This window comes from Electrophorus electricus, chromosome 7, assembly GCF_041902795.1.
Source record: "Electrophorus electricus isolate QZ-2024a chromosome 7, ASM4190279v1, whole genome shotgun sequence".
Classification (NCBI taxonomy): domain Eukaryota; kingdom Metazoa; phylum Chordata; class Actinopteri; order Gymnotiformes; family Gymnotidae; genus Electrophorus; species Electrophorus electricus.
The window spans coordinates 34,750,880-34,766,496 of NC_137503.1; the positions used below are offsets into that span (position 1 = coordinate 34,750,880).

A 15,617-nucleotide genomic window follows, 5' to 3' on the forward strand; every position below is an offset into this window, starting at 1 on the left:
GGACGTGGTCCTCAGGAGTGGTACGTGGATGGACTCTTTGGACATCTGAACCAGCTCCTGGCTGACCTTTGTCTCCCTGGTCCCTCCTTGGGGGTCAGGATCACCGGAGCATCACCCTGCATCTTGACATTGTAGTATTTGGCTGGAAAAGAAAACCTGTTACTAGTAATAATACTGTTATTAATCCATACTTGTACTGCCAGTGTCACCACTTGTTCTGAATGGTGTATACATTTAATTGTATAATTGCCATTTTAAGATAATTTTACAAGCTGTGCTTTTCTACATGAGGTCATGCCTTAAGTACACATGGCAAAGCCCTTACTTACTCTGTAGTGCCAGACGGATAAAGGACACGTGATTTTGATCTTTTGATGAAGGCTGAGGTCAGGTCTGCCTGTTGTTACCGACGGCATGACCTTGTGTCATGGGTCTGAACAAGTCTTTGGAGTGTCTAGTCTACAGGACTGCCCCACCCAGCCCCGGTGGAGACCCAAACTAGACATGATTTCAATTCATCAACCGGCCAAGACTACACGCCAGCATCTTCAGGGACCACTAATGGTAGTCATGGCGGCATCCAAAGAAAACTGGAGAAAACGGCCCCGAGCTGGTGGTGAACTTACTTCGAGAGAAGATGTAGTATCTGTATCCTTCCCCACCTGTGGCGGGAACTGACACGGCTGCAGTGACGAGAGGGGGAAAACCCTTCCAACTCTGAATGTTGATCTCCTGCCCCAGTTTAGAGTCTAAAACAGACGATGGTCAGAGGTTTGTCTTGCCAAGTTAAGGAGGTCCACAATTTGTCTGGGTCCACCTTGCACCACAGTATGAGACATGAACTTGGTGACGCATTTATTCCTGGATAACAGGAGTTGCATCACAGACTGGTGTGTGGTTGTGAATTATCTCGGTTCCCTTTTCACGTGTTCACACACAAACCTATGTAAATACAGACTTAAAACGCTGCCCAATCATTCCTTAGTTAAGTTTTAATGTTTTCCCTAAAGAAAACACCAACGATGCAGTAGGCTTTTTTTCGGTGCGTTTACACCCGTTTTGAGAACAGATACTGAGAATCTCACCAAGAATCTCACGGAGCCCTGAGAATCTCACCTTTTTCTCTCCGGACTCTTGTGTGTGTTGTGTACTTTGCTAACTTGCTGCCACACTGAGGTGTGATCAGGTAGGTGTATCTTTGAGCCAATCCACCTGCAGACACCCAACATCTAATTCAGAATTACACCATGTAATTTTCTGCATATGAAGCGTATCTGTATCCTAACCAAATCAGCAACTCCAGTAAGAAGGACATACATCTTTAAAGATGCTAAAATAACTCACCCAGTGAAACCTACCAAAAGACACAGATGTGCCTGAACAACCTGCATTAATCATTAATATTCAGAGTCGTGGGAGACGTGTTCCTTTATGTCCATGAGGGAGGAGGTAGCCATATCACCACGCTGCTCATACCTCTTTTGAAGAACAGCACAGACTCCCTCCTGCTTCTGTAGCGAGGCATGGACAGCGCAGCAGTGAGGTGACCCCCCACTCCAAAGCCCTCGCTGATTGGTTTGGGGAAGCCAGGATCCATTAGTCCATTCTCAAACCTCCAGTAGCTGTTCCCCTGTTGGACAGAAGCGGTGCTCACTAAAATCCCTCAGAAAATGCGTGTGTGCGTCGCATAGCATTAGTCGCACACTGTGTCCCGTAGCACCCGTGAGGGCTGGCGGTGACGCACCTTAAAGAAGTAGGTCTTTCCCTGGCAGTTGCAGCGAGTGTAGACGGTGTCGATAGGAGAGGGAATTCCCCAGACGTCCGTGATCCCGTGAGCAGGTCCGGGGTTCCTCCTCGAGTCCAGAGTCCAAAAGTAGTGACCTAGAACAGAGGGGTGAGGGACACACCTGAAATACACAGAACAGCCAAGCATTTCTTTTACAGCATTTAGCTGACACTTTTGTCCACAGCAACTTACAATTATCACTGAATACAACCATAATTAATTGAGGGTTAAGAGTCTTACTCAGGGGCCCAACCGTGGCAACCTGAACTGGAAACCTGATTATTAGTCCAGTATCTTCACCACTGAGACACCACTGCCCTCTTAAATACGTATGTGGGTAAGCTGTGATCAGACGGCCTGCTCCGTGTTTGATCCTCTTACAGTTCTGTAAAAAATCTGCTGACAGCTCATTTCATACAGTTGGTTGGCTTGTTGGAGAAGGGCTCTCCTTCACAGAAGCAGGGGTGCTTAGAAGAGAGGAGGGTTGTAGACGTCGCCTTCGCACAGGAGAGCTCTTATGTTTTCATCCTGTGCAGTAGTAAAGGCTGATCCTATAACTACTAAGGTAGGAGACGTTCTCTAGAGCAGGGTGTGTGGGTCTGGCACGGGCTGGTGAGGTTTCTTTTCTAACACACAACATAAGACTTTGACGAGTTGAATAAGGAACTACAGAGTGATGCTGTGTTGTGGGCTTGTGTTCAACGCTGCAAGCCACTGCTGGAGAAGCTACTGGTCAGAGGGGCTGCTGGTCCTCACCTCGGAAGACCACAATGGTGCCGTTTCTTAGTGTGGTCAAGCCGTTGATTGGTCGCCCACTACAGAGATCAGTGTCGTTGGCTGCATCTGTGGAGAAGAGGGGTAACGTCTTTATTTCATCGGCTTGATGCATTTGGTAAGAACTACCAGTACTGCAGCAAAGTATGGACTGGCATTCAGAACGTGCAAGCCCTTTTTTAAAAATGATGTGCCACTCAGAACTACTTGACATTTCTGACATTCATTTTATTAATTTTCCTGATAGTGATGTACATCTGGGCAAAATTGCCACTGACGTTGCAGTGGAAAGAGTATCTTTTAAACAGATGTGAGTATCTGAATATCTTACCTGCTTGATAGTCCCAAGGACTATCTTCGTCAAGAGCTTCTGTAACACCTGACGTCGGATTGGTTGGCTTCTTTGTTGCTTTAGTTGGAGGAGGGCTCACCTTCGCAGGGGTGCTCTCGAGAGAGGTCAGGGTGGTAGACGTCTCCTTTATCGAGGAGACCTGTCTCATATTTTCATCTTGTACATTAGTGGTTGTTTCGGCAGTGCTAGGTTTGTCTGTTGGGTCCACGTACTCGGCCTCCATCCCTGCAGTGGCTGTGTTTTCACTGGGCCCTGATGGATGCTGTACTCTATGCGGTTGGGTGTCATCCTCTGGATGTGGTGCTTCTCCAGGCTGGTCTGGGTTAAAAGGTCTGATCTCAGAACCTGAGGTAGGGCCATTAGCTTCAGGCTTGTCCTCATTTGGAGAGGGGAGATCCTTTATGTTTTCATCTTGTGCATTACTGGTCGTTTCTGTACTGTTAGACTTATCTGTTGGGTCTTTGTTCTGGATCGCCACTGTGATAGACTCTATCATCTCAATGGGCTCTGTGTGTTCTGTCTGGGCTCCTGGAGCTCCTTCTGGGGACAAAGTGTCTTTGGGCTGCTCTGGGTTGGAAGGCTCAGGCTCAGTAGTTGAACTAGAGGCAGTGATTTCAGTAGCGTTTGTGTGAGCAGTGGTTGCAGGAGTCACTCTGGATTCTGAGGTTCTCTGTGGGCTTGGTTGTGTGTTGGGTTTGGGCAGCTCAGACGCTGGAGTGTTCGGTTTGGGCAGCTCGGACGCTGGAGTGTTCGGGTCGGGCCGCTCAGACGCTGGAGTGTTCGAGTCGGGCCGCTCGGACGCTGGAGTATTCGGGTCGGGCAGCTCGGACGCTGGAGTGTTTGAGTCGGGCCGCTCGGACGCTGGCGAGTTCGGGTCGGGCCGCTCAGACGCTGGAGTGTTCGGGTCGGGCAGCTCAGACGCTGGAGTGTTCGGGTCGGGCCGCTCAGACGCTGGAGTGTTCGGGTCGGGCCGCTCAGACGCTGGCGAGTTCGGGTCGGGCTCCTGTGGAATTGTGGTGGGCCCAGTAGGGACCAGCTCAGAAGGAAAAGGTGAGGAGATGAGGGAAAGCCACTCTGGTTCAGTGACGAGACTTCCATGGTCCTCCTCGTCTACAGAAGGAGGAGTCATACCTAAAGGGAAAAAGACATTAGTGTTAATAAGAAAAAAAGAAAAGAAATATACACAGGAAAAATGTTTTCATCAAGACCGCAGTTTGTGTCGAGTGTTGCCTCATCACTGCACCAAAATACCAGCAGAACGTCTGAGTCATGATGGAGGTCATCACCTGCTGTCTTAGAAATCGTTCTGGCTGGAGAAAGGAACGGGGGGTCAGGTGTGGTTGGCACTGGACTGCCCGACTCGTCTGGGACAGAAGGACTGTCTCCTCCAGCTTCGGACACTTCTGAAGCTGTCTTCATACCTTCGTTCAGCTCACTGAGAACTTCGGGCAGGTCTGGGAGTTTTGTTGGCTGGACTAGAGAAGATTCCTGCTTTACATCTTCAGAGGACAGAGCACCACTTCCACTAGCAACTACCGGAGGAGGGGGTGCCTGGGTGGAACCACCCACCACTGGATTTAAGAAATAATGTAGCATGTAGTGTCATGTAGTGTAAACAAATGTAACATACAGAATAAACAAGCTAGAAAATGTTTAAAAAAAAGCAGCTGTAATAATGTGGATAACAGTGACTGCCAATATTGGGACACTGGTGTTAAAACGGTTATAGTTATAGTGTGCTTTAACTGAGTTAAGAGTATGGAAAGGCAAACTAGTCTGTCTGTGGAAGGTGCTGTCATGTACACTCACCTGCCTCGTTTAAGTCTTGTAATCCAGCTGCAAGATGAACATAAAAGAAAAAATAAATAAGGTTCAGTGTCAAGAAAGTAAAAATCTAACAACAGAACCACTTGTAACAAGAACATTAAAGTGTAATCTACGTTTCAAAGATTATTTTATATTAATTGAGATACAGGGCCTGAGGGGCTCCTACAAGCATCTAGACTTTTAACTCGGCAGAGTTGTGTTGTTGTTTTGTTGCGTCATTGTTGTGGTGGTGGTGGTGTCGTCTTGGATAGATTTCCCTTCTCCATAATGGGTCATGGCGCGTAAAATGCTACTCTTTTTAAAGAGGAGACAGAAGACGTCACCTTCAGCTGCCGAGTCTTCCTGAGCATCGCTCTCGGCCTCGACGCCTTCGCCGTCCATGCTGGACTCTGGGTTGTTCACATGAGAAACAGTGTAAGTAAGGACAGTGTTCCCTCTTACACACACGTTTGCTCCACGTCCAGGCATGCATGAATGCAGCAGTATTCCTGTGTGTGGCTCAGGTTAGCAGCTACGGGGTGTCTGTCCGTGTTCTCCTACCCCCCGGGTAACATGGCACAGAGCAGACTAGACACCTGGAGCTACGGGCTGTGAAGTGGCTGCTATGTGCTGGCGTACCGAGCACGTTAAGGTAAATGCCATGCTTATGGAAATTAACACTGCAATAACTGCGATTTAGAAGCACGCGCTATGGTACGAAGTGTCCATCAGTGAAGACGCGAGTTGCTTACCCTCGAGGGTGCACGCGGACTCGTAATCAGAACAGCACTGGTGGTACTCCGCGCACGCTCCATCACAGTGGCATGTCCTGCCTCTCTTAAAGCGTTCGCCACATCGCCCTCTACACGACCCCCCTGTTCCACGAACACACAACATCCGTTGCCGCGAGGTCCTTAGAAACATTTAGTGCTCCGTTCATGTTTAATTCTTGTTTTTTAAGTAGCAAAAATGAGCTACATGCTTTTTTAAATTTGCGACATTTTTTTTTGTTTTTGCATTTTTCGCAGAAACGATATCTTACTTGTGGTGCAAAGGGACTCGTAGTTGGGGCAGCACTCATTGTGCGCGAGGCACTCGCTGTCACACTGGCACGCGCTGCCTCGGTAGTACGCCTGTGCACACCGACCTCTGCAGCTGGCTGCGAACGCACACACGGTAACAAGATGCGCTGCTCAGAAAGGTATGCAGCAATATAAACCTTTTTTCGTGGTTTGGAGTGGGATTTGTGTTTGCTATGTAGTTTGTTTTTAATCAAATTATAAATAAAGATTTTAGACAGTAACTTTTGCCAAAGTTGCCAGCATAACTCTGCATGTCTGAAAGATTTAATTATGACATTTTCATAATAGTACAAAGTAAACAGATGCGGTGTTAATTACTCACTCTGGGCAGAACAACATGTGGAAAAGAAACCCGCGAACGCCAGGAGTAAATACGAAGGCGTTGTCATCTCAGCAGCGCCCTGCGCAGATCCAAAACTGCAGCTACTGTTACACCTGCGCAACAGCAGAGCTCCAACACGGGTGTATCACCTCACCTGGAGAACGGTCCTCTGTCAGATGTCAGGCTGCTGGTGTTTTTATAGCGGGAACCCGGTATATTCTGGAGGGCGAAAGCGTAGGCGTCAGTGTCCTGGGCTGGCCCTCCCAGGACCATTAGACATTAGTCCAGCGGTGCTGAATTAGTAATCGTCTGGCGACTGGCGGCCAGGACTCTGACGCTTCAGACAGACTGCACTGAACAGTTTTTCCTACATGTTATGCAGTCTGGGACGATTCAGCAGACAGAAGCCCCAGGGGTTTGCACGTGACATGGCCTCTGTTACAGTGACGGTAGTGTAGCCTTCGAAATGACCGATCAGAGAAACAACATAAATGGTGATTGATTGACTTCAACCGACACGACTAAACGGGGATTTTATATAAACTCTGGCCTATGCTGGGCCATACTTCACAGTTGCACCTTATTTTTATTGCCGTGGGCTAAAATACATTTGAATGAAATGTAATTTTAAAACAATTACATCCGCACCTTTATATTCCGGTGAAATAGTATAGGCCGTTAATCGAGAGCAATTGTCTTGTTTATAATCTAACTGGAAGAATATAAGGATTAGGTTACTAATGTTTGTTTAATGGAAATTAGACGATCCTTTGGCTGCGCTCCTAGGTTTTCACTATCTGATGTAATCAAATTAAGAAATTAACATCAAACTACTCTCAATTAGACTAAGTTCCTCACCACCCTTTAGTGGAAGCCATCCAACCAAGTGCAGAAGTCGGAGACAAACTGGTCATCTTTACTGCCACTGAACATGTATTTCCTGTGTCATCAAAAGTACAATTAAAATGCAATTAACAAAAGTAAGGACAAAAAATGAATAAACGTTTTCCATAACTTCCTGGATTTTTTGCTCTAACCCCTGCCAGGTGAGACGCTGTGAGAGCAGGTAATGGCTAATGAATTTAGTCATTTAGCAGAAGTAGAACTTATAGTTACTATAGCTAATATAACTTATAGATAATAAGTCAACTACCAAGATCTTTATACATCCATGAACACTGTAGTCAGTGACAGTCGGCAACGAAAACAGAAGTTCACTTGAACAAGGTACATGCAGTGAACAATCACGTTATTAGATGCATTCATATTACAATCACTTGTAAGTTGCATTTAATAGTAACACACCACTTCTGGCAGCACTACTGTAGTGTGTGGTCACGTGACTCACTACCACGTATGCTGTGCACTACTGTAGTGTGAAGTTTGGTGAATTCTATTGCAATGCATTAAAATGCCTTGCCATGGGAAATGACAAATCTTTAACTGTAACGGTTGAAATGTGTTCCACAAAACCATCAGCAAACCTTCTCTTGGTTTCGCCAGTGTCAATCTGATTTTATCTCTTGAAATAGCATAAGACTATTCTTGTAGAAACAGGAGACAACTAAGGTTACAAAAGATTACAGTATTGAATGATCTATAACATGATGGATCACTATGTAGTGAGGAAGAGAGTCAGTAACAGTTTGAGGTAGTGAGAGACAGCCATTATTCAACATGTACTCTTGAGAGAGCTTGGGGGGCAGGGGGAGGATTTTTAAGGCAGGTGGCATGAGTTGACATGGTTCTGTACTGTCTGACAGATTGGAGAGGAGAGCTTGGCTGGATGTGAGGTATCCATGGTGACAGACAACACCCTCGCCCACAATGTGGTGTCGCTATGTTGCAGATCAGTGTTGATGATTGTGGGTGCAGTTCTGACAGTTCTCCTTAGAGATGAGATCGGGGTGCTCGTGTTGCTGAACTATACGGTGATATATCCAGACAGTGTACTTTCTATTGTGTAGCAGTAAAAGTTCACCATAGTGGGAGTGTTCACTTTAGCACAAATTTAGATGGAACAACCGTGTTAGAGGCTGAACTAAAGTCAGTAACATCCTGACTTGAGAATTTTTAGAGTATCTCAGAATCTAGAGTACCTTAGTAGAAATGATAAAGTGAATAAGGCTGAATCTGGTTACAAAAGGATTTCCCAGCAAGAGCCTTCATCAGTCCACAGTCAGGCAGGTAGCTTGAAAGTGTGGAAATCAGCATGGTTGCTGCTCTGCGTAGGAGTGGGTGTCAGTGCACCCAAGATCAGTGCACGTGCACACTGTAGAATCCTCATACCTGTGACAAAGCCCCCAGAGACAGCTAAAGATGTGCATACAAACAACAACTTGCCAAAGACCACCCAGATTTTACACTTCAGTACTGAGGATATATTCGAAGTTTAACTTTTGGAGTGAATGAAGGCCTACAGGTCCTTTTGGAAGCACTTCATATAAAACACTGCATGACACACAAAATTCAAAACCCATCCCGGATGTGTCCCTCACATCCTCATCCCGGATCATAGTCCAGCTGCTAACCCATTCCAGGCGTAATCATTAGTTAGTCCCATCACTGAGGTTTACCAGCCTCGTCCACACAACTAAGTTAGCTAGCGGTGTATCTTCAAAAGACAAGTGCATGTTTGACGCGTATAGGAGTTTAATTCACGTATCTGGGCGGCTGACAGTTACTTGCCGATAGTTTTGTCCCACCATGACAGGAAGAGCCGGTGTTTGTTATTGGGAAACAGGAAGTGAACTGCGTTTCGAAGAACATTTTTGATACACCATCAGTGATTATAACTGATGGTCTCGACTATTCGTCTAAAGTCCCCCTGAATTAGCCGAACGCAGACCCAGCAGGGGCATTAAAGTATTACCTAGCTAAAGCGTTATGAGATCTATCGGAATGAGAAACTGATTTCCTCAGGCAGCTCGCAGCCAGGCCCCGCGGAGCCCGGGACGGACTCGACACGGCAGGGGAGCTGACAGCCGTAGCCCGCTGAGGGCGTTATCTTAGCCCGCTACCTAAGCAGATGCGCGTCGTTCTGGACGTGTCTGGACAGTAAGTGGACAAACGTACTCGTGTTTTAACAGTAGAAACCCAGTAGTTGTTGGCCAGTCAAGCGCCTTTATCTCGCTTGTTAGCAGTCCCGGCGTAAACCTGAATGCCAGTCTGTGGGATCAAGGCTAATTGGCTAGGCTAGGCTAGGCTAAAACAGGCTAGGCTAGGCTAGGCTAAAATGAGAAAATCAGCGTCAAGTTTGTGGCGCTGGAGGAACAATCCGCCGCACAGTAGACACTCGCTAGTCCGCTGTGTTGCGAGGCTGACGAGCAAAACCAGCAATACTCCCGCCAGCTCTCCTTCCCGTCCGGTCGTTTCTTCGTTTCTTAACCTTCTTTAGTCCCAGATGTGACCAGGTTTTGTCGCTGTTCTCGCAGACCGAGCTAAGAGGACCACCCGCCGCCGCGAGCGAGCATGGGCGCGGAGAGCAGCGCCGCGCGGGGGTGCGTGCCGGAGGAGCCGCAGCTCGTGCTGCCGTCGGGCCTCTGCATGTACTCCGCCGTGCTGCAGGACGGGAAGCCCGCCTCGGTGTTCGTCTACCGGCAAGGCAACGAAGACACAGTCAGCAAAGCGGCCAAGGTGCAGCGTGCCCCGTGTGTGTTTTGACTCTGAGATAAAACAATCTGCTGAAGGTGTCCTGACCCAGACTCCACCAGCTTCTGCCCTCTTACCCAAACAGTGCTTGTTCAGTCAGGAGTCATTTTATGCATTCCCTAGAATCAGAGCTAAACCACGTGACCGTGCTTTGTGGAACCAACCTGAAGATTCAATAACTTTTTTAAAAAAATTCTGTTTTCAATTTTATTCATGTTTTGTGAAGTTTCTTGTATTACTCTGACCTTTTTTTTTTAAATGTTACTTTTCATGTTTTGCCGATCCTTAATATTTTATTGTATTACTGAATATCTTTTTCATTTAAATCTCTTTGATCACCATTGAGACTGCTGGAACTGGTGCAGCTGAGTAGGGATTACTGTTTCCAGTAGGGAAGGGTAGGTCTTAGTCACCAAGGAAGCCAGTCCGGACTTTACAGGTTAGGAAGTGATCGGCTGTGTGGGGGCAGTGCAGTGGGTAAATATGTGGAGATTGGCGCTGTTTGCTGTTGGCGTAGTGTGTAAAAGACTGTGTGGAACTGTGTCAGTGGGGCTGGGCACAGCGTTGGCCACCAGGCAGGCCAGCGTGGGTTTACGTCTAAAGAGGTGTATGTGGTTAGTTTAAACGTGAGCTTAGAGGGGGTGGGACACCAGACCTCACTGCTGAGTCTTCTGGAGGTGTCATGGGCTTAAATCAGTGAAAAACACACGGTGGAAGGTGGCTGAACTCATGACCCCTGAGAAGAGTGCATGATGATGCGGTTGCTGGTGTGAAGTGGGCAGGGCTCTGTGTGAACCTGGTTTGACAAAGGATATTTATCGTGTGTATACAATTAAATTTTCTTTTAACAAAATGAATGATTTGTACTCGATTTTAATATTTTGTGCGCTGATCTGTATTTATGTATGAAAACTGCTGCATAAAATGTTGGGTTTCTTTTTCAGTAGTATGTTTTCTGGTAGTAGTTGTAACATAACCATTTGTCTTTAGCACCTGAAGACTCTCAGACATCCGAATCTGCTGCAATTCCACTCATGCGCCATGCAGGACCGAGGGATCCACCTGGTGACGGAGAGGGTCCGGCCTCTTGAGCCACTTCTGAACAGCCTCACGCCACAGGAGATCTGCTCGGGCATCTATGACCTACTGCAGGCCCTCGTCTTCCTCCACGACAGGGTGAGGTCAGCCGTGTCCCGGAGCGCTTTGAGGATGAGAGAGGGCCAGAGGTTTGTTAGGTGTAATGTTATATCTCAGTCTGCCTGTGTGTCTTAAGGGCAAGTCGAGCCACAACAACGTTTGCGTGTCCTCTGTGTTTGTGAGTGAAGACGGGCACTGGAAGCTTGGAGGGATGGAGACGGTTTGCAAGTTTAACGAGGCGACACCAGAGGTGAGGGACATGAGCTAACGAGCTAACGGCACCACTGTGCACTTTGACCTGCAGCGTGCGCATGTGACGCTGCTCTCCCTCATTGTAGCTGAGCTCAACAAATTCCAAAGATTTCAGTATTGAAGAATGTTGTGGTGTCATGCCTCCTGCGTTGTGTCCTCCAGTTCCTCGCTAGCATCCAGGCCGTAAGAGAAGACAGAGCGGTGCCTCCAGAGGAGAAGGTGAAGTACGATGTCACTCCACCTTCCATTAGCACGTCAGCCGTTGGTCTTCTGGCGACTAACCAAAACCAGTTTGTTTGTAGCTGGACGGATTCGATACGCTTCCGGACATGCATGCCCACGCGCGAGACGCCTTCTCTTTCGGCGTGCTGTTTGAGTGTCTCCTCCCTCTCCTGAATGAATATGGTTAGTCACTCTTCAAGTTTCACGTTTGGTTTATTTGTCACGTACATGTTCATACATGGCTCTTCAAGCAGATGTTAATAAAATTAATAAAATGTTAATAAAAACATTGTTCTTGGAGAGAAACAAGACCTGAACTGCCCCACACTTTCCATTCTGTGATCCTCAGTCTCTGCTTCTGTCACTATGTCGCTCTGGTAGGGTGGGTCTGGTTCGTTTTGTCTGTGTGTGCATGTTTGGCTGATGACGCGTTTTCGTTCTCTCTCTCTGACTCAGTGTCTGAGGAATTGGCCGAGAGTCTGAGAGACACGCTGCAGGCCAGCCTGCTGACCTCTGACCCCATGGCTCGCCTGCCGCTCTCCTGTCTACTCACTCACGAGTTTTTCAGGTGCAACTCCAACAGCTTTCCCCTGTTACCATGGCAATACGTGAACAACAGGAATATTCTGACTGTCCTGTCCAAACAAGTGTGTAATGAGTGAATAAGTTTTAGTCAAAACCACGTTCGTCTGGTCACCTCTTACTTGCCAAACCGTTCAAGACTTTCATGTTCATCTTCTCAACAGGAATGACTTTCTGGACATCATGAACTTCCTGAAGAGTTTGACTCTGAAATCCGAGGAGGAAAAGAACGAGTTCTTTAAGTAAGACCTGAGAGAAAGCGAGCGAGAGAGCACCCTGCGTGTAGTTTTCACACACTGTCCCCATATCTGAATATGAGGTCTGACAACATTAAAATCAAAACAGGACTGTAGCAGAATTGTGCACCTCCACTTTGGAATGATCTTCCCGTGGCTACAGACCATCAGTGTCTGTGCACATTTTAAAGAAATAACTTCATACATGTTTTGCTTCTCTTGCTTTTAGTGGTTGCTGGTTTTTGATGGTTTGTACATGTTGTGATTTCCAGTAATGAGTCAGTGTGTTTTTAGATTGTGCCAAATGCTTTGGTCTGGGACTGTTTTGTGGAATCTTTTATATTTTATTGTATTGTGAAGCACCATGTGACTCAGTCTATAGGATTGCTATATAAATAAAGGTTTTATTATATTATTATTATTTATTATTCTATAAATAAAGGTTTCTTTGCTTTGTGTGCCTTTGTGGTTCCCCCAGGTTTCTTCTGGACCGGGTTCACAGTCTCCCAGAAGAACTCATCGGGGCCCGGTTGGCCCCTAAGCTGCTGAACTCCTTGGTACTGGCGGAAGCCACGGCTGTGAGAAGCTTCCTGCCTCACCTGCTACGTCCTAGGAAGGGTAAGCAAGCGTTTGTGGTGTGTGCTCGATCCTTATGAACCCAGAATCGATCCCTACAAATGCAGGTTTTGTCCTGACGCTTGTGACCTTCAGAGCTCTGCGTTAAGACGCATGGGGTTCTGATGTGTGAGGTGTTTCTGTATTCGGTGGTTCAGATTCGAGTGTGGGGGTTGGGGATGAGTTTCTGCTGTCCTTGCCGATGTATCGGAGGTACGTGGTCCCACAGCTTCTCAAGCTCTTCAGAGTGAACGAGGAACATGTCAGGATGGTCCTCCTCTCCCATATGAACATCTACGCAGAGTTCTTCACACACGACGAACTCAAGAACCACATCCTACCTCAGGTAATGGAGGAACCATGGCCCCAGTCATACTGTGCAGAGACAAACACAAAAATAAATGTATTTCAGTGATGACAGTCCAGGAACTCTCTCACATCACCCATGTGCTTAACAGAAGGCACTTTTTGAGGATTGAGTTTTGTCTCGTAGATCTTTGCTACTGCTTAAGGGCCTGTAATTATGACGAGGCCCCCATGTAATATGGAATATTTCTCATGATCTAAACTTGTCCTGCAGGTGTTGCTGGGAATGCGGGACACGAGCGACACTCTGGTGGCCATAACGCTGCAGAGCCTGGCTGTGCTGGTTCCGTTGCTGGGGGCACAAGTGGTAGTGGGTGGCGAGAGGGCCAAAGTCTTCAAACGGACCACGCCAAACTTCACCAAGTCGGCGGAAGGCACCCCAGAAAGCAAGTGCTTCCCCTCTGAACTAGTTTTACCAGCGTGTCGAGTGTGAGCGTGACTTGTTGGTGTTGGAACAGAGGGCAGTGCCGGTAAGGTGCTACATCAAAAACCGCTTCTGGCATTTCCTGTGCAGCTTCGCCGGTCCACGCCATCGGCACGTCGGTTCCTCACGTCTCGCAGCCCTCCAAGGTTTTCCTGTTTTCGAAGCCATCCAGAGAGGGCAGAGAGCTGGTTCTGGATGACCTGCCCTGCCTCCAGCCAATCGGAGGACACACTGCTGTCCTACGCACCCCTATAGCGGAGACAGGTAACACAGAGGGGAGGTCAGGGTCGCTTCACCTGTCCCTGTAATCTCAGCTGATGTGTATTCGTCTGAGTCTGGTGTAATGTAGTGTTTTGTCAGCGTGCTCTGTGTCAGCGCGGAGTAAGGATGAGTCTGTCCCTCCAGGGGAGCCGGACAGGAACGGCAGTGCTGCGGTGAGACCTGACGAGGCGTGGCCAGACTGGGGTGACGTGGATGAGACACCTTTCCTGATCCGCACGCAGCCCAAGGATGGCGGTCCTACACCGCTGATCACCATAGCCGACGGCGTGGACGAACCCTGGGACGATTTTGAGGATTCGGAGGTTACCTTGGACCGTTCGCTTTGCCCAGTCTCTAGAGATGCTCGAGTGGATTCTGCAGCCACATCTGGTTCTGGACAAGAACGGCTGTCTAAAGCACTCAAGCTGAGTTGTGGTGGGAAGCCAGCTCCAGAGCAGAAGAACGCCCCATGGACTTCAGGCTGGATCCAGACTGTAGAAGACCCCAAAGTCGCCAAACTGAGTTTGACCACGGAGCCCAAACCCAAAGACCCTCACAGGAGAGCAGCAACCACAGGCCTGGGGGAAGAGTTCACCATCAAAGTGAAAGCACGACCCCACAGTGACCCAGAGCTGGACTTCTTCGCTGATATGGTCCCAGACATAAAACTCTCGTCAGGCAACGCGCTCTTTCCCTCAAACGGGTTGCTGAGCAATGTGGAGGTCAGCCCCGAGGCTCACCACACACACCCCGCTCTGGACACACTGGGACTGACGGCCAGGTTTGCTGCAGTGGACCTGACTGAGGTGAGGAGGTCTAGCTGTAAACGGTAAAACTTATCCCAGCACCTGTTGGTTATGCAGTTAGATCTGTTTGAATCAATATTCTGTGTAAATCGAGAGATTGTGTAAACACAGTTAACTACCTCAGACACGCAGGCTGAGGTGAGTAATGACTGCTTTTAGCTACACAGGCTACGCAGAACAGTTGACCTCATGCGAGCAGGTTTTTACCGGTTTTTTTGACTCCCTGAAAATGGTGGCACAAACAGAAAGCTATCGTACTTTCACGTTTACGTCTGTGTCTCCTAGGTAACGCGACACACATTTTCAGTTCAGTTCAGAAACTGTTACAAGTCTGGTAGTGTTTGATCAGTCGTTTAGTGTGAGATCTTAATTTTTGTCAGCTGCAAAGAAAATTATAAAACCAATCGGTTAGTGGGAGAGAGGCAATATTTTTGAAGATTTTAAGACTTTAAAAGTTGTGCAGTGTAAAGGTCAGCAGATTTGTCCAGATTAAAAAAGACAGATGGCAAATGCAATTAAAAGTAAATTTTCATAATGCAGCAATGTTTTTTAAACAAACGTAAAAACAGGACACTGCCACTGTCCTGAGAGCGTTTATCATGGCATGTCTTCAGATTCAGTCTGACCCATGAAGCTTGCACTCAGAAAATATTTTGTTAAACTATTGCCCTTGTTAAACTATTCTCCTTTAAAAGCTAAGTGGCTCAGTGGTTAAGGTACTTGACTAGTAATCAGAAGGTTGCCAGTTCAAGTCCTACCACTGCCAGGTTTCCACTGTTGGGTCCCAGAGCAAGACCCTTAACCCTCAATGACTCAAATTGTGTTCAGTCAGAATTGTTTTTGGATAAAAGCGTCAGATAAATGACATTAAATGTAGACGTGTGGGTAAACACGTGCGTCACACTGCAATTTAGTGGTCAGAATTAAGGAATTAAAAAACATG

The 15,617-nt window shown here is 47.5% G+C and overlaps 2 protein-coding genes across 9 annotated transcripts in view; one reads left to right on the forward strand and one right to left on the reverse strand.

Annotated features, from left to right (window-relative positions):
* prg4b (proteoglycan 4b) lies at nt 1-9,549 on the reverse strand. 5 transcript variants are annotated; one of them, XM_035524485.2, is made up of 14 exons: nt 9,198-9,549; nt 6,123-6,341; nt 5,761-5,877; nt 5,471-5,593; nt 5,063-5,128; nt 4,722-4,748; nt 4,199-4,483; nt 2,892-4,043; nt 2,543-2,629; nt 1,745-1,881; nt 1,477-1,630; nt 1,117-1,212; nt 627-749; nt 1-142 (listed from the first exon to the last, which is right to left on the reverse strand). In XM_035524485.2, exons 2-14 carry the CDS (start codon nt 6,187-6,189, stop codon nt 12-14), a joined length of 2,565 nt encoding a protein of 854 aa, XP_035380378.1. In that variant the 5' UTR covers nt 6,190-6,341; nt 9,198-9,549; the 3' UTR covers nt 1-11. The 5 variants fall into 5 exon arrangements, with proteins under 5 accessions (XP_035380378.1, XP_035380379.1, XP_081573487.1 ...); XM_035524486.2 differs by lacking the exon at nt 9,198-9,549 and having other exon boundaries at nt 4,199-4,387; nt 6,123-7,958; XM_081717361.1 differs by lacking the exon at nt 9,198-9,549 and having other exon boundaries at nt 6,123-7,958.
* Nucleotides 4,988-15,617, forward strand: part of scyl3 (SCY1-like, kinase-like 3) — an 11,575-nt gene continuing 945 nt past the window's right edge. The window contains exons 1-13 of one of the 4 annotated variants that reach the window (XM_081717365.1): nt 4,988-5,370; nt 9,557-9,758; nt 10,764-10,949; nt 11,047-11,160; nt 11,325-11,381; nt 11,465-11,567; nt 11,841-11,952; nt 12,131-12,208; nt 12,681-12,820; nt 12,976-13,163; nt 13,398-13,569; nt 13,698-13,871; nt 14,013-14,674. In XM_081717365.1, the coding sequence (XP_081573491.1) occupies nt 9,594-9,758; nt 10,764-10,949; nt 11,047-11,160; nt 11,325-11,381; nt 11,465-11,567; nt 11,841-11,952; nt 12,131-12,208; nt 12,681-12,820; nt 12,976-13,163; nt 13,398-13,569; nt 13,698-13,871; nt 14,013-14,674 (2,151 nt within the window). In that variant the 5' untranslated portion in view covers nt 4,988-5,370; nt 9,557-9,593. Of the gene's footprint in view, nt 5,371-5,778; nt 5,920-8,857; nt 9,180-9,556; nt 9,759-10,763; nt 10,955-11,046; nt 11,161-11,324; nt 11,382-11,464; nt 11,568-11,840; nt 11,953-12,130; nt 12,209-12,680; nt 12,821-12,975; nt 13,164-13,397; nt 13,570-13,697; nt 13,872-14,012; nt 14,675-15,617 lie in introns of those variants that run through there. The other 3 variants (XM_081717364.1, XM_027022458.3, XM_081717366.1) reach the window with 3 other exon arrangements.